This window comes from Convolutriloba macropyga, chromosome 5, assembly GCF_964194025.1.
Source record: "Convolutriloba macropyga chromosome 5, txConMacr16.3, whole genome shotgun sequence".
Classification (NCBI taxonomy): Eukaryota; Metazoa; Xenacoelomorpha; order Acoela; family Convolutidae; genus Convolutriloba; species Convolutriloba macropyga.
The window spans coordinates 48,615,155-48,639,218 of NC_134472.1; the positions used below are offsets into that span (position 1 = coordinate 48,615,155).

The 24,064-nt window shown below is 35.0% G+C and overlaps 4 protein-coding genes across 4 annotated transcripts in view; all 4 read left to right on the forward strand.

Annotated features, from left to right (window-relative positions):
* Window positions 1–2,928, forward strand: part of LOC142339433 (solute carrier family 15 member 4-like) — a 29,877-nt gene extending 26,949 nt beyond the window's left edge. The window contains exon 6 of the mRNA XM_075389464.1: window positions 2,471–2,928. Within this exon, the coding sequence (XP_075245579.1) occupies window positions 2,471–2,820 (350 nt within the window). The 3' untranslated portion in view covers window positions 2,821–2,928. The remainder of the gene's footprint in view (window positions 1–2,470) is intronic.
* The window catches only part of LOC142339436 (UBX domain-containing protein 1-B-like), a 394,986-nt gene that overhangs the window by 313,767 nt on the left and 57,155 nt on the right, over window positions 1–24,064 (forward strand). The gene's annotated exons all lie outside the window — the stretch shown is intronic.
* On the forward strand, window positions 7,713–8,845 carry LOC142340060 (uncharacterized). The gene has a single exon (XM_075390463.1). The coding sequence runs from the start codon at window positions 7,740–7,742 to the stop codon at window positions 8,772–8,774; it is 1,035 nt and encodes a 344-aa protein (XP_075246578.1). The 5' UTR covers window positions 7,713–7,739; the 3' UTR covers window positions 8,775–8,845.
* LOC142339434 (exocyst complex component 4-like) lies at window positions 9,215–12,480 on the forward strand. Its single transcript, XM_075389465.1, has one exon. The coding sequence runs from the start codon at window positions 9,235–9,237 to the stop codon at window positions 12,115–12,117; it is 2,883 nt and encodes a 960-aa protein (XP_075245580.1). The 5' UTR covers window positions 9,215–9,234; the 3' UTR covers window positions 12,118–12,480.

Consider the following 24,064-nt stretch of genomic DNA (forward strand, 5'->3'; position numbering starts at 1 on the left):
TGTTGCTTGTTTTTGCTAATTTGATCTGATTTTGTGCTTTTCCTATTTTACTGTTCATTATGTTTTTTTAGAGATTTTCTACTGGTGGTGGTGGAAGTCACTGGAAGCTACACAGGACACTTATCATTGAAAAGTAATACAAATTACTGATTTCTTTGTTTTTTTCCGTTCTTCGCTTTTTATTGTATAAATCGACAATGATTGATGTATGCTTAACCAGAAGTAGTAGTAAGTTTTTAAATAATTGTTTGGAATTAGCCTATTGGCATTTTATTCATTTTTACGGTTGAATTTTGTTGAAATTTTACACAGAATTTTGTTTTTTTTTATCTTTCATTTCCCTTCCCTCAGCTCCAATTTTCTCTGCTTGAAGTTTGTTTGTTGGGCTTTTCTGTCAATTTGAAGTTGCTTATTGAATGAAAATCAAATTTGTCGTATTGTGTTTGAACAATTGGTGTTTTCGAATCGCAGCGTATAAATAATGCTCTATCATCTTTTCTGGTCAGATACTTATTAATTGTTCACTTTTATGTTATTTTCGTGTTTAATTGCTCTCGAAAGAGAAATTATTGTAAACGTGTGTCTTTTCTTGTGCAACTTTTTTGTTTGACCGTTTTGCGCTTTTCTTCTCCGATAAACTTTGACTTCTTACGTGACTTCACGCACTTCTTCTTGATTTTCGTGTGGTTTCAATTGCTCTCACTTCGAAATAAAGCTTACTGTTCAAACAAAAGTGATTGTTGGAGAATGATGACAAGGTATGCGAGTGGTTAATACCTCCGTCGATATGATGGGATCAAACTCGGAGGTCGGGGTTCCAATCCTACCTTCGGCTGATGTTTTTGCACCCATAAAGAAAAATAAGAAAAATTTATGTAGGCTACAGCCCCTGAATTACCGCCTGTCATTCGAGGGCAAATTTTTCCGACGTTAGTCGGTTTATGTTCATGTTATTGTTAAAGTGATTAGCATTTTTTATGTGCCATAATCATGATGTCAATTAGGGTGGTTAATTTTTTTTCGAGTCGTTTGCGGAATTTTTGCGGCTTTGTTTTTGATTTTTTTGATCGTTTTTTTTATAAATGGTTTTCCCCGATTCATTCATCTCTACTTGAATTTTGTTTTTAGAGGTCTTAGCGGCCATGCGGCACTCTAATGCTTATTAGAACTAATACTAACCGATGTATCCCCTCATTGTATCAGCGTGTATTTTTGGTTATGTTTCCAAAAACCAAAAAAGTTCATGTGATTTTTTAACTCTTAAGCGCTACCATTATTAAACACGAGAAACTTTTCGAGCCTTGCCTTTTTGTAGCAATGCCGTTATACGTAATTCTGAAAACGGTTTTTTAAATTTTCTAAATTGTTTGCGGAAACAAAAAAATAACGGTAAAGTGCACTGCAAGAAATAATGTTCTGTGGATGGAGATTTTTCTTAGCCCTATAATACCCTAAATAAATTCGGGTATCATGTCACAGAAAAATTGATTAATATGGTATATCTTTGTTCATCCATGTAAAATATATAATCGGAGCTTATACCATCTGCCGGTGACTTCTTAACAAATAGACGTACCAAATTGTAGAATTTTCAACGAATGTGATTGATTTTTGATATTTTTAAAAGGCTATACATCTATGCGTTTTATTAGCCTAAATTGGACATAGCCTAATTCTAGATTGTATTTTCACCGCATCTGGCCATGCCTCGCGGGACATGGCCATGCATCAGCGGTCCGTGGGACTTGATACGAATCTATCACAACCGAACGTGAGACCAGTTCCCTCTTAAAAGAAATTCTATCGGCCCATTTTTCTATAGTGATTGGCCAAGTCGTGATAATTTGTTCGGTTGTGATAGTTTCATATCAAGTCCCACGGGCCGCTGAGGCATGGACAAATTAGCTAGTAGTTATAGCCAAATGTTCACGCGAGAGTAATTATCATGAACTGTTGTTTTGACGTAGTTATATTGCTGTAGTTATATGCCTTAAGTTTCGGCTAAAAGGTGTGTCGGGTAATCTGTATGTCGGCCAATTGACCGGCCACGCTCTATAGTATACTCGGAGGAGGATAGTTCACTACATCATCCTATACAAAGGGGGTATTGTAAATTTAATATACACATGCCTTTTTTATTTACTTCTATATTTCCAGCTGGAAATTATATATTAAATCTAGCCAAAGAAAAGGCGAGCTAATAATAAGCTGTTCTATCATCGTCTTAATTGAACACAAACTTGAAATAACTGTCGGCCCTAGCATCTCGATTTCCTTGACCGCTCCCATCTAATAAGGCGCCTTTGTCCTGAATTTAGAATGTTTTATTCCTTTGCCAAGAAACAGGCTAATAATGTGCAGGAACTTTTGCTGCAACGCAAAAATCATGCGAGCCTTCTTGTTCAGAATAATCAATGCACATTTTTCTGGAATCAAAATGAAAATCGATAAACTATTGGTTTTTTTGCAGCGCAGTTCTTCGCTCTCAATGGTTTCCTTGAATTTGCATTCACTGAAGCTCCACACAATATGAAAGGCCTGGTGATGGGTTTGCTCTATGTTTCAACTGGTGTTGGATCTTTGATTGCGACCTTGCTATCTGAATTCGCGCAGGAAATCGATTGGTATTGCCACTCCGATAACTTCGACTATTGCAATCCGAACTCAGGGAAGATGTATAATTACTTCTGGATTCTGGCGCTGTTTCAATTTTTGGCAATGTTTGTTTACTACGCGGTGGCTGCCTTCTACAGGGCATTTCGAGAACGTGGTGAAGTGAGATCATGGGCAGCTCTCTGCAGCTTCATTTGCAGAAATTGAAAGTAGAGTCTCACGGAAATGTAATTGTGCTATAAGTAAAATGCAGTATTTTTTATTGGTTAAAATGTATGGTTAGTTTTGAATTGTCAGTTTAAGCTTAGATCTCCATTTCTCTTTAATCTCTTCATCTTTGAATGGATTTCAGCATTAGCGAATTCATGAAAGCTAACCCGGACCCTAGTGCCATAGTAAATCAGTGCTGTTACATTGGATTCCAATTGTTAAACGTCGGCTCAGTACTGTATCAGTGTATCCTAAGAGTATGTTGCATGTTGCTACCTCATTATGTGCAGTCTATTCGCATAGATACCTTTTTTTCTGAAAATAGACTGTACATCCTTGTTTTAATTCCCATGATGTTCATAGAAAAATCATAGAAAATAGCGAAAATTTCAAAAAATTTGGGCGATACGCATGAAGACGACTTATAATCGTAAAACGTTGCAAGTAACGTATCAGGATAAGCAAAAAACACGCCAAAATCAGTAAATACACGCCAAAATCAGTAAACACACGCCGAAATCAGAAAAACCACGCCGGGAACATGGAAACTGCCAAATTTGGACCGAAACAAGTAAAATAAAATATAACCCAGGGGTTAAATATTACAAGTTTAAAATTATATATACAAAATTAGTACAATGTTCAAAATCAAAAATAGTTGTTCCGTTTTTTAAAGGTAAAAAATAACTTTTGAAGCCACCAACGTTCCTTTCCAACGGTAAAAATTTGAATTGTTGGAGCAGATCCTGTTTTAACATGCGGTTAAACTTAGAGCGTGATCTGATAGTCCGGACTTCACGCAGAAGTTTTTCATTTTTTTGATGCTTTTTTTGTAATGATCGACTGCTCGACCTTAGAATTAGCTGTTCAGTTCTGTTGTTTTTTCTTACTAAGACATTACCACTTAGAAAAAACTCTCAGTGCCGTCTGATTTCATAAAAAATATTCCTCAGTTTTGAAACACTCATCTGGCTTATTGAAAGTTCTGCAGGCAAAATTTCAGATTTTACTAAGATCTGTAGATCTCTCAAACTTTTTTCTCATATGGCAAACTTTAATTCCCCAATTGATTTGTCGATTAATTCGCTGCATTGTAGAGAAATTCAAGTTCTGAAAATATAGAGCACTGAATGTTAAATGAGAAAGGACTAGGGATTTGAATAGCATCAATCGTGCTTTCAGAGGTAACTGATAGCGTAAAAGGTATTTGGATCTAATCGCTGTGGCCATATTTGATAGGACTTTGTTGAGTTGTACCTGAAAATTTAATTTGAATTAATCATTATACCCAAGTATCTGCAGTGACTTTGTGGTTTTATTTCTTGTCCCCGAAAGACTATTGGATCAAAATTTTCATTTTCTTTCGCGACGCAAAGAAAATCAGTTTTACCGGTATTCATGCTTAATTTGTTTTGCTTTAGATAATTATCTGTTTTCTCCAGTTTTTCAGAAACACATTTTTCCAGTTCGCTGACATTGTTTCTGCTAAAATGGAAATTTGTGTCATCAGCAAACTGAATTATGTCGTTTGCTTGTACCTTTTCTGAAGTTTCCTTGTACCTTTTCTCGAAAATCATTAATGTAGAGAAGAAAAACTAGTGGCCCTAAAACCGTTCCCTGTGGAACACCATAATTTGTTTCCAACCATTCTTAGTAAACATCATTTATCTTAACTCAATGCTGTCTGTTTTTAAGAAATGAAACAAATAAATGGACTGCACTTTCTGAAAAACCGTAAGCTTCAATCTTTTAGAGAAAAATTTTGTGCGATATTGAATTAAATGCTTTAGCTAGATCAATAAAAACAGCAACTGAATTTGTTAAGTTATCGTAGTTTTCTTCTTGTAATGCTTCGATTAAGTGTAAAACAGCATCTGTAGAAGACTTATGTGTTTGAAATCAAACTGTGTACCGTTTAAAATTTTTTCTTTTTGTATAAATTCGTTAACTTGATTGAGAAGTATACGCTCAAAGAGTTTTGCAAACATTGGAGTTATTGAGATAGGCCTATAGTTCTCAAAAATTTTTGCGTCCCCTTTTTTGTAGACCGGACTAATGAAAGCAAGTTTTAAATTTTCCGGGAAAGTATTTTGACTAATGCATGTGTTAAAAACAAACTGCAAATGGGTTCCCATTGGAAACTTTGCGGCCTTAATTACCCAAGCATTAGAAACGCCTGGACCCGGAGACTTATTGTTGTCGAGTGAATCAATGGCATCATAGAGTTCCGTTAGTGTAACTGTTCTGAAGCAAAACTTTTCCCTAACTTCTATGCGAGAAATTTTTGGAGCGCTCACATATTGTCTATTGTTTAAGCCTAGATTTTGAAAACTTCTATTGAGACAATTTGCAGTATCAAGTTCATTTTCTTCTGTTTCACCATCGACTAGTTTGTCTATAACGAGACACTCCCTTTCTTTGCCAATTCTTTTTTTGACGAAACTCCATTGTTCTATACTTGTTGGTAGTTCTTTGAAAAACTGTTTGCAAAACTCATTTTGGGCTGTTTTTAAACGCCTATTAAACAAATTTCTCTGATATTTGGAAAAGGTATGCGCTTGCTCCGATGGGTTCTTTTTCCAGATAATAAAAAGTCTATGTTTTTTCGGGATTTCTTCTCTCAGCTTTTTTGTTTGCGAAGTTTTTTCAGCAATTTTTCTTTCTGGTTGAAAGCTTTTTATAAGTGGGGCATGCAACTCTAGAGTATTACTGAAATCGTTTATGAAAACATTGTACATGCTCTTTCCATCTTCACATTGATATAAGTTACTCCAGTCCTGATTTGAAAGATCAAGACTAAATTATTTTGCATCGAACTTTCTTTTGTTTCTACTGATAAAACTTTGCTTCCTGTTTTTAGGTTCACCAAGAAACTTGGTAGTGTACAAAACAATCAAGTGATCCATTTCAATTGATGGGGAGAAATCTGAACATCTTGAATTTGGTTTTTGCTGGAAAACTCATGATCGATTAGTGTTAGGCCTTGGCTGATGGCTCATGTTGGTTTTTCTTTGTTTGACAAGGTAAGTCCGGAATTACTCGCAAATTCATCCATTAAAGTGGATTCCCTTTTGTTGAAATAATTGAGATTATAATCTTAAAAAAGCAAAACTTCGTCAGTGATTGAGTACGCCGAGGAAGTCTCTGATGTTAATTCGTCAATGAAATAGTTTCTCAAGTTTTTATTTGGACAATACGAAGCATTAATTAGGATTTTGCTAACCGATAGCCCAGATATTTCTACCTATAAGGACTCTTTCATTGAGTACATGTAGATCATTTTGCTGTTTTGAAGATATGTCCCTAGGAACCCAAATGGCAACACCCCCACACTTATTTACTCCTGTCTTTGATGACCTTGATCTTGAATAAAATTTGTGTTTAGGACTCAAAATTTTCTCTGGATAAATATCTGTTTCATTCAACCAAGTTTCAGTTAGGATCACTATTGTGTTCTGAGTCAAATTTGTCAAAAAGTCACTGAAAAAGTCATATTTGTTTTTTAAACTGCGTGCATTGAAGAGACAAATGTTTAGGTTTTTGCAATCTTTTGTAACTATGTCTATCAGCATGTTCGATTCACGAATGTGAGAAAAGGGACCCGGATTTAGATGAATATCACCGCTTAGGAGCAAGCGCATGAAGTGTAAAAGAACTATTTTGCAAATACTCAAAAATCGAAAAAAGCGGAACCTAATTTTCACATTATAATAATCATGATTTTGGTTTTGTGACATAACCGAATATATAAATTTTTCATTTGAAGTGCTAAGTAAAAAAGCAAAAAGTATTAGTTTGGAAATGATCATTTTTGCTGACAAAAGAAAACATTATGTCACAAAACCAAAGGATTGATTAAAAACGCTGAATTTGTCGCAGTGCAATTTTGTTTTGTGACACAGTAATATTATGCTGTTGATAATAGTTCCGAATGCTCTTGACAATTTTTTGTACCCCAGCCAAATTTAAGTGAACGCCATCATTAGATATTTCGGGTAATGTTGCATTTCAAAACCTCTACTTTTGTCCATTTAAATGATCCGTTTAACTCCAAAGCAATATTTCCCAGTTGCTTTTTGAACTCTTCAATTGCAATATTATTCGATTCACGCCCATAATGGCCTTTTTTAACTTGTGGAATTTCAGAAAGTAGAACTCGGTGAGATTTCAACTTTTTGATTGCTTTTGTAACAGTTTCACATAATTATAATTGAGATGCTGCGGCCACCCCCGAAACACCCTTATTTATACCATTATGACCCGCATGAAAAATGAGTGGTTGGAATTTTGCTCCTGACGAATACTGTTCGACTGTTTGTCCCAAATCAATAATTGTTGCAGAGGGATAAGAATGAATCCCAGTATCATTAGAAATATCAGATTGTCGTATTTTTTTGTATGTGCTGTCTGACATTATAAGATGGTTAGTGTTTCTGTTAATAAATGTTGGAAAAAACTTTGGTTCCGACGGCTCCAAAAAATTTGTTGAATTTTGAATATTGTGACCCATTAAGTTTTCCAATAGCGAACTGTTCTGATCCCGTAAATATCCGACTTCCGATTGGAATTGATCAATCATTCGACACTGGTACGCGTTTGCATTATCTTTCAATTCTATCTGCTGCCTTTGTTTTTTATATCAGAATATAATGGATATTTGTATGAATGTCTTAGTTTTAGCTCCAGTTCTAAGCCGAGAGGATATACAAAAGGAATTTAATGTTGCAGCACTGATTTACTACAGAACCCCACCCCAAGGTATAAGCTGGGGGGGCAGATTAGATCCGTTGAAATAATCGAAAAAGAGTGTTGATATTCAAATGACCGCTTGATTGCTCAAATCAGTGTCTTGGCGTTTTCCGAACTTTCAACTATTTCAATTTAATGGAAAGAGACTGATATTTTTTCAGATTTTAATGGACGCAGTTGACGATGCTTTGCAGTATAATTTTGCAACAGGCGAAGATAACCAGCCGAACAAAGACAACGATCAGAACTCTGCTGCGAGCGATGACAGTTTTGAAGCCATTCCAGACGAGCAGGACTCGGATGAAGACATTTGTCCCATCTCGGTCCCTGTTGTAGAAAATCCTTCGTGTTCGGAAAGTGAAGATGAAAAGAGTTCAACGTCGACATCAGAAGTATCTGAAGACACCACATGGTTAGATTCGTCCATGACCAAATCAGACATTGAAGTTCTGACTGCTTCTGGACAAGCTTCAATGACAACTTCTGATTACGTCATAACTGCCAGCCAGCCTTCTGTAGACAATCCTGAAGAAAACTCAGCTGAAATAAATAGCGCAACGGAAAGCTCCGAAGCTTTAACGCCTTCTACTGCACCAGATGAGTTGACAGAAGTTGCCGATATGATGGAATCGTTTTTGAAACCCATAACAGAGCAGAATATTGCCGACGGAATTGAGGTTATCGAAGATGTAGGTGGAGGATTCCCGAACTTGAATGGTGCAGGCGACCATTCAATAATCGCCGAAATGCCAACGTTGGATGCTCCACCTTCAACTGTTGTGACAACTTCTGGAGCTGCACAATTAGATAACATTAAGGTAGTAGACCTTACAGAGGATAGTGACGATGGTATTGGTGACGATGACGGCGATGATGACTTTGAAGATGAAACAGTAACTGAACGTCTTTGGGGTCTCACCGAAATGTTTCCAGATTGTGTTAGATCCGGGTCACAAAATTTGTTCAACTTTTCATTAGCGTCAACAAAATTTTGTTACACCTGGGGTCGTAAAGGCCTCTGGGTAGTCTCAACTTCATTCATGATTCTCTGCTTGCCAGTATTAATTGAGTCTGAAAGAATGCAAATGGAAAAGGAAAGTCTAGGTCAAGCACAAGATGTGTTACTGGGATCGACCAATCAGAATTCAAAGGGCGTTGACCAGTCGGCTCCTCCGATGCCGACTATGACAATGTCGGCTTGAGTTGATGAAATTGAAACTATTTTTAGAGGAGTCACAAAGTTTCTGTTTGCAAATTCATTTATCTATATTGAGTTTTCTTAACATTGGCTCGTGTTAAAAGTTTTACGTATCTAGTTGGGAATGTTATCTTGAAAGATAGATGTGGCAACAGGTTGCTCTCCTTGTCCATTGTTCAAGATGGCGCAGGCTCGCTGTTTAATTTTAAATCGACTTTTGTTAGGACAACTTAATTGACTTATCAGTAGCATCTTTTCGAGTTAATTTCGTATGATAAGAAACTTTCAGCTTCTCTTATGTTTGTACTCTTAACATGAAATGATATCTTTGCCTCTATGAAAGTTATAATTGCATAATTGATCTGCTGTTCGCCAGTTTTTTTGTCTGTTTTACCGCAAAAATTAAATGGTTGCTATTTTGAAAGTGTTAGTTTTTTCAGACGAAATGCTTGATTGAATTGAATATGCCATCATTTGCGGGTGATTTCGACAGATCGAGTGACGACAATGCGGGTCGAAGCACAACTAGAATTCTAATATCAGTTATACGAAAGCTCTCAGACCATCGTGGAGATGCATCTCTTAGAGAAGATGAGAGACGCAAATTGGAAGATAATTACGGCGTTGTTGATGATCGGTTGAAGAAAATCGTGAGAGCTAAGCAAGACGGATTAAATCGAACTGTTGACGATTTTCAAGCAATCTGTTCAAACGTCCACCAAGCGTCCGTGAAAATCAGAAAGGTTAAGAAAAATTTAGCGGCATGTAAAGATCAAATCAAATGTAAACGCGAAGAACTGAAACGATTGCATAACGAATCGGCTGAACAAAGTGCAGTTTTGGATATCTTTGAAAGAGTCGACACCATATCACACACATCGAGTTTAATTTCCGCGCTCATTGACGGGAAAAAGTATTCAGAAGCGGCTGATATTGTGCAAAAAGTATCGAATGACTACACGACCTTGTCAGATGTCCCAGTAGTGTCAGGAATAACTTTACCATTAGATATCAAAGAACACCTCCTGAGCAAAATTATCAACGACATAGACTCTGTATTGTACAGACAGTCAACATCCGACGTTAAAACCCATCGAATGGTCAAGAGCAGTCAAAATATGAAACATGATGGTGTTTTTGGTCAAGTTCATCCTGATTTGGTTAAAACAGGTCAAGTCGGATTTTCATCTAACCAAACAGTCAAGACAGAAAATTTTGAAGAATCATTGTCAGAATTGATCAAATCGTTGGCAGCTCTTAATTCGCTCAAAGAAACGTCAAAACGCTTGGAAGCGGATTTTCCAAAGCAAATTGAACGAATCTTTGTCACTAGCAAATCAGAAGTAGTTACCTTTTACAGCCAATCAGATTGCAGTAGGGAAAATCGAATCGAGTTGAGGAAGGTTGTGTTGTCAGAACTGTACGAGTTAATTTTCTTAAAGCTAACTAAAATTGTTGAACGAAAGAATATTTTCGTTCAAAAAATGAACATTGCCGTTTTACAATTGGGAAAAACCGGAGGTACTGCAAGCACTGTAATTTATTCAATCGCAGATTTCTTGGAAATTTTCCAGCAACAAATGATCGATATCTTGCACAAATTTCTGGTGGAAATGTCCAAGGATTCAAGTTTGAATTCAAGAGCGGGACAGTTTTACATGACTCCTTCTTCGAACAGCAGGTCATTGTTTGCTCCATCTGTTAGCGAAACTCAAACCCCAGAAATTAACTACGTATCTTTCTCTTCGTTCACACAAAAAGGTGACAGTTACAGATCGAAAGAGTTAATGTCCGCGATATCCAGTGCCAAAGCTAAACCGGATCAAAGTAGATCATCAGGTGGTAACGATTCGTCAAATTTCGAAACAGAGTCATTACTAGCGCCTTCTATTCTCAATATAACTTTAATAGACAAACCTCTAAATAAGATTTGCAGATATATATGTGATCAACTTGGCTGTGTTAACAAAGAGCAGTGCGCGTTGTATGTCAGCAAAGAGTACATGATAAATTCCGAGCTTTTCAGTTACCTCAGTGAAAAATTAAAGCGAATATTAGACGAGAGATTGCCAAAAGATGGAATTGGTTCTATCATTGAAGCTTCAATCAATCTGGCCAGCTACGATTCCCAATTTCCTCTAACTGAAGCGACAGTAATAGTGCACGAACAAATGGCATATCTTGCGGACATATCAGTAAACATGCCTAACTTTGCTCCAAAAATCGAATCGCTAATGGCGCAGCTTCTGGGAGGTTTCTACAGCAGGTTGCATCAAAAGTACATAGCATTACTGTCCGTTCCTCAAATGGGTAACCATTCAAGCTCAGCTTTGAAGATTCTTGGTGCTCGAAATACGAAATCTTTAATGCGCAGTACAAAATTGTGGAAAGAAATTTTAACAGAAGCGACCAACAATACGGATCACGATTTTGTGTCTTTGGAAAATAATAACTTTGTTCCATGGGCTAAATTAAACTGTCAAATTCTCGAATTTTGCACGTCAAATTCAACTAACTTGCAAAGTTTAGTGGCTGAGAGTTCCGAAACTTGTAAGATTTTGTTTGAGTCATTATCTGCTGTCAATGTCAGTATATCGTGGCTATTTAGTCAAGATTACGGACCAATAACAGACCAGGTTGCTAACAGTGAGAAAAGTGAAATATCGCGAACTATTGAAGGCCTGGAATCGATTTCGGAAACATGTCTATTTGCCTGTAATGTAGAATTAAAAGTGGCTTCCTTTTCTTTTCTGTCCCGACTGTTTGACCTCAAATCATCACCTAAAACTCTGTCATCAGTTGAAGTTCACTCTGAAGTTAAAGATTTGACCAGAATCATCTATGAAGCTGAAGTTAACCTCACTCGTTTTGTACCTACTAAAAGATTGGCTTTCGTTTTTGATGGCTTGCCAGGTTTCATTGAATCAATTTTCGTTATGAACATTGAAAAGGCAGGCGACGTAGCCATGTCGAGTACCAGCTTCTTGGACCGTTTGTTTCTGGGCATTGTGGAAATAAAACGATCGTTAAGGAATGTATTTGGCGTAACAAACGAAGGCGCTGGTCCGCTAGACAGAATTGTTGCTTACTTTGATCTGTTACGTTACCCGCCGAACGACTTAGTTCGGGTCTCGTTGGAATATGGTTTTGAATTTGCAGAGTCTGAGTGGATATCTGTGCTGAAGGCATCCGCCAAAAAGTTTAACAGGTTTTTGCTAGAGTCTGGAAAAATTGACATCAGTGGTGCTGAATTTATGTCGTTGATAAGGCAGCTGGAACCCATTACCAAAAGAGAGCTAAACAAAAAAATAAATATTTCCAATGGTACAATGGTTAGCAACTTTTGATTCTATCTTCCCTTGAATGTTCTAAGTATTTAAATATTGTAGAAAGTATGATGTCCTCATTCTTGATTTCATTCTGCAATTTAATTTATTAATTTGTATAATCTCCAACAGTTCAAACAAGCATAAGCAAATCTATCTCTACTTGATCCATAAAATGATATTTAATTGAACGCACAGTACTGTAAGTGATGATTTGTTGAATGAATTGATGGAACCTTCAGAACATATGTTGATTGATTTGCTTGTTTGACCAATCATATTTCCGTTTCCACAATTGTCCCACACGCTTACGTTGATATTGTGCCTAATTTAGAGAATTTTATTCCATGTTTTACACAATACAAAAGAGGATCTGAACTCTGATTTCATTCCCGCACAAAAACACCGCTATGCTGCGTTTATTCATATAACTACAAACTTACAATTGATAATCTAAGTAGTGACCCTTAGCGATATTAATTTGGAAAAGTTTGTTTCTTCCCAACTTAGTTAACGAAAATCGACGTTCGTTGCAATTTCATTGGTACCGTCCTTCTTTCGTGAATTGTTCCGACTCCACTTTAGTGGGAGGGAGAAACTATATACTCAAATGGGTTTGTTTTTATGTCAATTTTTACCGACCGGTATATTCATCGTAGTTAGTTGAGTGGTATTAAAAATCCCGTCCAGCGTAGAATATATGAATTAATAGATTTTTTGAATTACGTTTTTCCAGGGAATTATCGAGTCTTAAAGCTTTGAGTAATAGACCGATTTCCGTTGATTTTTTTTCGGGGATTCTGTTGGATATTTTTCCATAATTTTAGCCCAAATTTTTGTTTATTTTGCTGAAATTCGTTGAAATGGTCAACAATAGTGTCATTGGTTTTACCTCTAAATATAGAGGAGGGTTGCTGACTAGTTTGATCACAGTTTTTTTGCTAAATTTCTGAATTTTTTGAATTTCAGGCTTCCGCATCTGAAATGGTGCCAAATATGCTTTTCATCGCAATTTGTTTGTTTGGTAGAAGCGGAGACCTGAAAACTGGTAGCACAATCTTTTTCAACTCCAACAGAGGGCTAATTTTGTTTCCGCTGGCTAAAAGGGGTTTCCTAAACTATGTTGCCCGTTTTTAGCTAAATTAACTCGACATGTATCCAAATTGCATCATTTATTTTTGATATATTGAAATAATTCATTTGCCAAACGATCTATTTCGCAAATATTTGGAACAATTAAGTATTTTAGTTGGACGCGCAGCTATATTAGGGCTAGTTTTAATCTCTTGTGGACTTTAACAATCAAAAATTTTTTGGGTCTAATTGGGGCACGATCTTTTTTTCATCACGGTTGTCTTAGAACAAGTCCCATTTACATGCTGTGCTCCAATGAACGTAATGTAAGGGTTTTTGAGCATGAAATCATGGTTTTTAAGGCTTTGACAGTGTTTTTAAAAATTAAATTGAATTCGTGTTTTGCCTGATTTTGTTTTTTGCAGTCTCTTGACTTAGCCTCACTAACCAAAAAAATTTAACTGGCTTCTATAATCGCACTGGTAAAAAATATTGCGTGCTTTCAGTTGATATCTAAGGGCTCTTATGACTGTGTGTTTTTTCTTTAAGGAAGTATCAGTGAGCTTTTGAATTATGCATCTTTTATATGTACCTGTCGACGCGTAGCTTAGTCGCAGTAAAGACAGCTCAATTTTTTTCCCAAGAGAAAAAAATTTCTTTAATGATTTAATTTCAATGGTTTTAGCTATAAAGGTTTCCTGGCTTTGGTACTACGAGTTTTCTAAAAATGTGATCTTTTACATTTATTCCATTTTTAGGTTTGCTTGACAAAATCACATTAATGGCAGCTCCATTTGACGTCTAAAGAATGCGCAATGATACATTTGATGTTTTTAGGTGAATATTATTTATTTGACGATCTTGACACCGTTCTCTCAAATTTTTTAGGTTTTTTTAAAATTTTTACCAGGGTTTTTTATTCTTTTTCCAGTCGTTCAAAATATACTAGATTACGAGAAATTGCAATCGCTTGTTTTTGATGTATTATCAAACTAAGTCAATAGTTTTGCTAAAGCTTTTTCAATATTATGCCAATTCAATATTATAGCAAATGCTTTTACTGACTTTCAGATAAAATTGTTTCATTTGTTTCTTGAGATAGTCTAACTTATTCTCATTATTCTCTTTATTGATAGGTGTCATCAACTTTTTGATGAACTAAAAAAATTTTTTTCTATTGGTTTTATCTTTTGGTTGATGTCTTTAGGACTTGGACAATGTTTTCATAAGTTTTTTTTGAGGTTTCTATACTGGTGAATGCTTCATGTTCTTTGTCTTTTTCACATAGACGTTTTGCGAAATGGACCTGTTTATAGTGAAATGAGTCGCAAATAAGGAATTAATACTGCTTTCAGTTTACCATAGTTTTAACGCTTGTCAAAATCTGATGGTTATTTTAATGGCTGCAATACTGGTTTCATTAAATTGATTTTTATATTTCAGCTCTGTCCGTGTTTGCTTTTTTAGTCTGATGGCATAGCCTCACTAATAACAAGGCCAATTAGATTTTAACGAGTTCCACATTAGTGTGTTTGTTTTGTTAAATTTGTTTTTAGTAGAAAGCTTATGGTTATTAAGACTTCTTCAACTATTTTTAAATAAAACCATTTTTGTCACTTAGAAAACAATGGTTTTCAAAAGTGGAATTTTTTTTGAACTTTTTCACTATATGCTGTCTTATTTCAAATTGTTACGGAGTCTCATTCAAGATAGGTCTCATATCTGTTAAGGAGTTTACAGGTTTTTTGTCGAGTCTAGTGTTATCTGATGCCAGTTTGGTTTTTTGTGTTTTCTTTGTAAAAAAGACATCATGTTTGGAGTGTAATTATTGTTTTTTAATTGACTTTTACGTTTGTCTCGTCTCCTAGACGCATTAATGGCAGGTTTCATCGGCCCTCTAAACCGGCATTACCTTATTCATTTAGTGGTTTGTTGAGCAATATGTGAATTTTTGAAAGTTCTCGATCTCTTCTCATTTGGTAGACCATTTGTCAAAAATGCGGATGAGAGGGATCGGAAAATTATGTACAAACGCTCATTACCGAGCCGATGCGACTTCTTGCCTTGAGAGTTCTTTAAAGTTAGTAGTTCATTATTTTAACGCAATCTATATAAGCAGCTTTCAATTGGAATCAGTTGTGAAATATAATTAACGGTAGTTAACTGAAGCGCAAATCAATGTTAGATTGATATAGTTTTTTTTTGATAAGGTAGATGAACTGCCTTTTTTTATCGGAAACGCAAAATATTTAAAGGCATAGCCGACAATCTAAGTATATCTGTTTTTTTTCGACCAAAAATAGGAAGTGCACGAGTCAAATTTGGGTCACTCAGGGCGTTAAAAAATTTCACATTTACACCACGCTTTTGGCCCAGAAATAGCCAATGTTTTTGAAATAATATGATGTTAAGAACAACTGAGAAACCGGGAATTGAGAAATTATGCTATTCCTGACGCTGTTATGCTGTGATCAGCATTTTTCATAAGAGTTGGAACTTCATTGAGCTTTACCTAGCATTGCTTTATTGTGATAGTTGACTTCGAGTGACTTGAAAGATCGGTTCGTGAATAACGTATTTGTTTAACCTTCCCTGCTGTTACGTATTATAGAGCCTACATTGAAAAAAAGATGTCTCCTCTCTCAGCTATATGCAATAAACATGTTTTTCAGCGTGTGGCCTGTTCAGGAGCTCTTTTTCGTGAGATCTCTCGCTGAAATACCGAAAGTTTATCCTCAAAAATTTGTATTTAATTTTGTTAAGAAGACGGACTGGTGCAAATCAAGTTCAGCATTTAATGGTTCTCAATGATGAAAATGTTTGTTGAATTAGGCTTTGTTTTGTTTGATTAGCAGAAGTGCAAGTTCATAAAGCATATGCTTTTTAAAATTTGCTCAACTTTCGTGCGCATGATTTTATCTATGTTTCGATGTCTGTTAATCAAAAGTTTTCATTTCAGTAAAAATTTTATGCATGAGTTTTTGTCTACAAGACGATTACCAGCCAGATAAATATTTTTACATCTTTCAAATTTATCGCTCATTTGAGTACCGAAACTCATTTGGCTGATTAATAGATCTGCTGAAAAGATACCACATGTCACTTTAAGATCTCTAGACCTCTTTTTATGATGTTTTCAGTAATTTTATGTCCTCGTTTTACTGCCAATTCGATCGTTATGCTGAATGTTTTATTTTATGGCGGTAAATGTTGTACTTAATTTGAAAAGGAAGAGGACTTTTGACTGAAGCATCATTGGCCGCTCTTCAAGTTGCCATTGATGAAGTTGTAAGTTGATCTAGTTGCCGTAACCGTAACCGTTTTTGATTTAGAAATGTTATCTTGCTTTTCGAAACTTTTTTTATAATCAGTTGAAATTCTAACGTTTGCGGTGTTGTTTTGCTGTTATTTGTTCCGACCCCACTTGGGGGGAAGAGGGGGGGGGGTTGGAACTATATACTCAAATGGGCTTTTTTGTTCTGTCAATTTTGGCCGATCGATATATTCATCGTAGACAAATGTGAGTGGTATCATTAAAAAGCTCGTCTAGCGTAGAATTCGAAAAAGATTTTTTTTTCGAATTTTGTATTTTTCGACGAGTTATCGAGGTTTAGAATTTTGTGCGAACACGGGATATTTGGCATGATTTTGTTCAATTTTAGCGTAATTTTTGCTCAATTTAAAATCAAAGTATTAATTGAAAATTACATTTCACGCTAAAAAATGAAACATATTTTTTGTTGCCAATAGACGAAAGGCGATAAAAAGGCTAGTTCTGGTCTCATGGGTATCAAAAAACTCGAATTCAATTTGAGCTGTTTATTAGGAAATTTTTCATTCTTTTGCTCTCAGTTTTTTTAGTCCATTAGAGAATAGTCACTTTTCATATCGAGGCTCCGTTAATGACTTAAGTTACAGTCAAATGAAGCGCAACGAACAAAAATTTCCTTTTTAAGCAGTCGCTAATGTTTTTTGTCTTCGAGTTTTCGTAATTTTATGAAATTTTAATTTTGAGAATTATTAAAATTTTGCAGTCCTTCTGCACAGATTTGTTGCTTAAAAGTGCAATAGGGTTCCTAATGAGCATTAAGTGAACCTATTTAGTGCTTTGAGTTGACAGCTAATTGCTGTTAAGACTTTTTAATAGCCGCACAGCGATAGCTGGGGCTATTATTGGCCTTCTCTTGGTTTTTTTTCGTCGTCATGATTTTTGTTACGACCATATGACGTCACAGCCATTTTTTGTTCATTCGTTCATGCAATTTCAACTGAATTGCATGTGTGACGTCATTTTTCGCTCTTAGTGGAGAGAGTTTTTTGTTCATGCGCGTGATTAAAGTGCAAGTTCATAAAGCATATGATTAAAGTGCAAGTTCATAAAGCATACTGTGTATATTCATCGTAGTTAGTTGTGAGTGGTATTAAAAATCCCGTCCAGCGTAGAATATATGAATTAATAGATTTTTTGAATTACGTTTTTCCAGGGAATTATCGAGTCTTAAAGCTTTGTGAGTAAAAGACCGATTTCCGTTGATTTTTTTTTCGGGGATTCTGTTGGATATTTTTCCATAATTTTAGCCCAAATTTTTGTTTATTTTGCTGAAATTCGTTGAAATGGTCAACAATAGTGTCATTGGTTTTACCTCCAAATATAGAGGAGGGTTGCTGACTAGTTTGATCCCAGTTTTTTTGCTAAATTTCTGAATTTTTTGAATTTCAGGCTTCCGCATCTAAAATGGTGCCAAATATGCTTTTCATCGTAATTTGTTTGTTTGGTAGAAGTGGAGACCTGAAAACTGGTAGCACAATCTTTTTCAACTCCAACAGAGGGCTAATTTTGTTTCCGCTGGCTAAAAGGGGTTTCCTAAACTATGTTGCCCGTTTTTAGCTAAATTAACTCGACATGTATCCAAATTGCATCATTTATTTTTGATATATTGAAATAATTCATTTGCCAAACAATCTATTTCGCAAATATTTGGAACAATTAAGTTTTTTAGTTGGACGCGCAGCTATATTAGGGCTAGTTTTTATCTCTTGTGGACTCTAACAATCAAAAATTTTTCGGGTCTAATTGGGGCACGATCGTTTTTTGCATCACGGTTATCTTAGCACAAGTCCCATTTACATGTTGTGCTCCAATGAACGTAATGTAAAGATTTTTGAGTATGAAATCATGGTTTTTTAAGGCTTTGACAGTGTTTTTAAAAATTAAATTGAATTCGTGTTTTGCCTGCTTTTGTTTTTTGCAGTCTCTTGACTTAGCCTCACTAACCAAAAAACTTAACTGGCTTCTATATTTGCACTGGTAAAAAATATTGCGTGCTTTCAGTTGATATCTAAGGGCTCTTATGACTGTGTGTTTTTTCTTTAAGGAAGTATCAGTGAGCTTTTGAATTATGCATCTTTTATATGTACCTGTCGACGCGTAGCTTAGTCGCAGTAAAGACAGCTCAATTTTTTTCCCAAGAGAAAAAAATTTCTTTAATGATTTAATTTCAATGGTTTTAGCTATAAAGGTTTCCTGGCTTTGGTACTACGAGTTTTCTAAAAATGTGATCTTTTACATTTATTCCATTTTTAGGTTTGCTTGACAAAATCACATTAATGGCAGCTCCATTTGACGTCTAAAGAATGCGCAATGATACATTTGATGTTTTTAGGTGAATATTTTTTATTTGACGATCTTGACACCGTTCTCTCAAATTTTTTAGGTTTTTTTAAAATTTTTACCAGGGTTTTTTATTCTTTTTCCAGTCGTTCAAAATATACTAGATTACGAAAAATTGCAATCGCTTGTTTTTGATGTATTATCAAACCAAGTCAATAGTTTTGCTAAAGCTTTTTCAATATTATGCCAATTCAATATTATAACAAATGCTTTTTACTGACTTTCAGATAAAATTGTTTCATTTGTTTCTTGAGATCGTCTAACTTGTTCTCATTATTCTCTTTATTGATAGATGTCATCAACTTTTTGATGAACCAAAAAAAATTTTTCTATCTTTAGGACTTGGACAATGTTTTCATAAGTTTTTTTTGAGGTTTCTATACTGGTCAATGCTTCATGTTCTTTGTCTTTTTCACATAGACGTTTTGCGAAATGAACCTGTTGATAGTGAAATGAGACGCAAATAAGGAATTAATACTGCTTTCAGTTTACCATAGTTTTAACGCTTGTCAAAATCTGATGGTTATTTTAATGGCTGCTATACTGGTTTCATTAAATTGATTTTTTTATTTCAGCTCTGTCCGTGTTTGCTTTTTTAGTCTGATGGCATAGCCTCACTAATAACAAGGCCAATTAGATTTTAACGAGTTCCACATTAGTGTGTTTGTTTTGTTAAATTTGTTTTAAGTAGAAAGCTATGGTTATTAAGACTTCTTCAACTATTTTTAAATAAAACCACTTTTGTCACTTAGAAAACAATGGTTTTCAAAAGTGGAATTTTTTTTTGAACTTTTTCACTATATGCTGTCTTATTTCAAATTGTTACGGAGTCTCATTCAAGATAGGTCTCATATCTGTTAAGGAGTTTTCAGGTTTTTTGTCGAGTCTAGTGTTATCTGATGCCAGTTTGGTGTTATCTGAAGACATCATGTTTGGAGTGTAATTATTGTTTTTTAATTGACTTTTACGTTTGTCTCGTCTCCTAGACGCATGAATGGCAGGTTTCATCGGCCCTCTAAACCGGCATTACCTTATTCATTTAGTGGTTTGTTGAGCAATATGTGAATTTTTGAAAGTTCTCGATCTCTTCTCATTTGGTAGACCATTTGTCAAAAATGCGGATGAGAGGGATCGGAAAATTATGTACAAACGCTCATTACCGAGCCGATGCGACTTCTTGCCTTGAGAGTTCTTTAAAGTTAGTAGTTCATTATTTTAACGCAATCTATATAAGCAGCTTTCAATTGGAATCAGTTGTGAAATATAATTAACGGTAGTTAACTGAAGCGCAAATCAATGTTAGATTGATATAGTTTTTTTTTTGATAAGGTAGATGAACTGCCTTTTTTATCGGAAACGCAAAATATGTAAAGGCATAGCCGACAATCTAAGTATATCTGTTTTTTTTTTTGGACCAAAAATAGGAAGTGCACGAGTCAAATTTGGGTCACTCAGGGCGTTAAAAAATCTCACATTTACACCACGCTTTTGGCCCAGAAATAGCCAATGTTGTTGAAATAATATAATGTTAAGAACAACTGAGAAACCGGGAATTGACAAATTATGCTATTCCTGACGCTGTTATGCTGTGATCAGCATTTTTCATAAGAGTTGGAACTTCATTGAGCTTTACCTAGCATTGCTTTATTGTGGTAGTCGACTTCGAGTGACTTGAAAGATCGGTTCGTGAATAACGTATTTGTTTAACCTTCCCTGCTGTTACGTATTATAGAGCCTACATTGAAAAAAAGATGTCTCCTCTCTCAGCTATATGCAATAAACATGTTTTTCAGCGTGTGGCCTGTTCAGGAGCTCTTTTTCGTGAGATCTCTCGCTGAAATACCGAAAGTTTATCCTCAAAATTTTGTATTTAATTTTTGTAAGAAGACGGACTGGTGCAAATCAAGTTCAGCATTTAATGGTTCTCAATGATGAAAATGTTTTGTTGAATTAGGCTTTGTTTTGTTTGATTAGCAGAAGTGCAAGTTCATAAAGCATATGCTTTTTAAAATTTGCTCAACTTTCGTGCGCATGATTTTATCTATGTTTCGATGTCTGTTAATCAAAAGTTTTCATTTCAGTAAAAATTTTATGCATGAATTTTTGTCTACAAGACGATTACCAGCCAGATAAATATTTTTACATCTTTCAAATTTATCGCTCATTTGAGTACCGAAACTCATTTGGCTGATTAATAGATCTGCTGAAAAGACACCACATGTCATTTTAAGATCTCTAGACCTCTTTTTATGATGTTTTCAGCAGAATTTTATGTCCTCGTTTTACTGCCGATTCGATCGTTATGCTGAATGTTTTATTTTATGGCGGTAAATGTTGTACTTAATTTGAAAAGGAAGAGGACTTTTGACTGAAACATCATTGGCCGCTCTTCAAGTTGCCATTGATGAAGTTGTAAGTTGATCTAGTTGCCGTAACCGTAACCGTTTTTGATTTAGAAATGTTATCTTGCTTTTCGAAACTTATTTTATAATCAGTTGAAATTCTAACATTTGCGGTGTTGTTTTGCTGTTATTTGTTCCGACCCCACTTGGGGGGAAGAGGGGGGGGGGGGGGGGGTGGTTGGAACTATATACTCAAATGGGCTTTTTTGTTCAGTCAATTTTGGCCGATCGATATTTTCATCGTAGAGAAATGTGAGTGGTATCATTAAAAAGCTCGTCCAGCGTAGAATTCGAAATAAAGATTTTTTTTTCGAATTTTGTATTTTTCGAGGAGTTATCGAGGTTTAGAATTTTGTGCGAACACGGGATATTTGGCATGATTTTGTTCAATTTTAGCGTAATTTTTGCTCAATTTAAAATCAAATTATTAATTGAAAATTACATTTCACGCTAAAAAATGAAACATTTTTTTTTGTTGCCAATAGACGAAAGGCGATAAAAAGGCTAGTTCTGGTCTCATGGGTATCAAAAAACTCGAATTCAATTTGAGCTGTTTTTTAGGAAATTTTTCATTCTTTTGCTCTCAGCTTTTTTAGTCCATTAGAGACTAGTCACTTTTCATATCGAGGCTCCGTTAATGACTTAGGTTAAAGTCAAATGAAGCGCAACGAACAAAAAATTCCTTTTTAAGCAGTCGCTAATGTTTTTTGTCTTCGAGTTTTCGTAATTTTTTGAAATTTTAATTTTGAGAATTATTAAAATTTTGTAGTCCTCTGGCACAGATTTGTTGCTTAAAAGTGCAATAGGCTTCCTAATGAGCATTAAGTAAACCTATTTAGTGCTTTGAGTTGACAGCTAATTGCTGTTAAGACTTTTTAATAGCCGCACAGCGATAGCTGGGGCTATTATTGGCCTTCTCTTGGTTTTTTTATTTCGTCGTCGTGATTTTTGTTACGACCATATGACGTCACAGCCACTTTTTGTTCATTCGTTCATGCAATTTCAACTGAATTGCATGTGTGACGTCATTTTTCGCTCTTAGTGGAGGGAGTTTTTTGTTCATGCGCGTGATTAAAGTTTTGGTCACACTTGACTTACCTCACTCTCAAAAATGACTTCCTCGCTTTGAAATTGACTTTTATTTATTTTAATTCAAAGAGATAAGGTCAAATGGGTGTGTGTCACTCTAAATGAAGGTTATTTGAGATCAGCTAATAGAGGCAGCAATAACTTATACAGATTTTTAATCAAAATATAACAGATCAGCCTTCAATGAAAAGACGAAATTTTTGGTCTGTCTTTTTTACTGTTTTTTTTTAGACTGCCGATCTACGAATCTATTGCGGCTATTTTCTGGCAATCTGCCAGCTATGTTAAATTAATTTTTTTGAACATTAGCCGATCTTAAACTTATTTTCGTGAACTGTAAGTCAGTCTCAGTAATGAAGAGACCCGTTCTGTTCTCGTGCAACCGCAATTGATCTGGTTAACAGTTTTATTTGTAACTATTGGGTTTATGAATTTGATGCCACCAGGTTTTGTGTTTTTTAACAAAGTTTTTGGATATTTTTTTCGTAATTTTTGTTCCGTTTGAGTTTGTCACTTTATCCTAATATTGGTAGTTCCCATTAGCTTAGAGAATACTCTCAATGGATTATAGATAAAGTTTTTAGAAAAATTTAAATAGTTCAAATGGCTTCGACCCTTCCTTCTCGTACTTTTCTACTGAGTTTTTTGGTTTTGGCCTGTATTTGTTAATCTCATAGTCGGATGTCTTATTGATGAATTACGAATGACAAACATTTTTGTATTCCCATCGAGTTGTAGCTTAGAATCGTTATTGACTTTCGTTGAAAGCTATTGAATTTATTGGCTGTTAAGACTTGAAAAAATTTATATGTGAACATTTTTTTGAACGTTAACCGATCTCAAACTTATATTCGTGAACTGGAAGTCAGTCACCGTAATGACAGGATCCTCTTCCTTTCTACTGCAACCAAAATAATTATGGTTAGCAGTTTTATCTTCTAACAATTTTTTTCACGAATTGGATGCCACAAGATTTCTTAAGTTTTTTAAATTTTTGATAATTTTTTTTGTCATTTTGGTTCCTTTTGAAATCACATTATCCTATTGTTGATACTTCCCATTAGCTCAAGAGAAGACATTAAATTAATCATTGATAAAGTTTCCAGAGAAAAGCTTATGGTTTAAATGACTTCGACACTTTCTTGTACTTTTCTACTGAGTTTTTGCCTGTATTTGTTGTTGTTTTCTTAGTCATAAGACTTATTGTGATATCTTATTAATGACTTATAAATAACATTTTTCCTTGTCTTCTCTTGGACGCATAACTTAGCGTATATATTGATTTCCGATGAAAGCTCTTGAATTTAATGGCGTTGATACTGGTTTTAGTATAATTGTAGATTTTTAACTCATTCTTACAAAAAGAATTCCATTTGCTGTTTTTGCCTGTCTTTTTATTCTTTATGTAGCCGTTGAATGCTGAGAGATCTCATATTCTTCAATTGGGTGTTGAATGAATGAGTTTAACTCAATGCAGTCCGTTTATAGCGAATAATTTTAAGTTTACGATACTATTCATTTTCATTTTTGGTTGTTCTTTCAGGTTGTTCTTTTTGTCTACTTGTAACTTATTTCATCATTAAGAAGTCCCATCCAATTCTTTGAAATTCAAAGATTAACATGATATTCGGTCGTAACTGATGCTTTGTTTGTTGGAGAATCAGCCTTTTCATAAAATTTTTTTGAGTGATCAATTTTTTGTTTCTTCTCTTCTGGTAGCACAGTTGCGTAA

Excerpts from the sequence above, each read along its gene's own strand:
- LOC142340060 (XM_075390463.1), top strand. The coding sequence starts at position 7,740 with ATGGACGCAGTTGACGATGCTTTGCAGTATAATTTTGCAACAGGCGAA.
- LOC142339434 (XM_075389465.1), top strand. The coding sequence starts at position 9,235 with ATGCCATCATTTGCGGGTGATTTCGACAGATCGAGTGACGACAATGCG.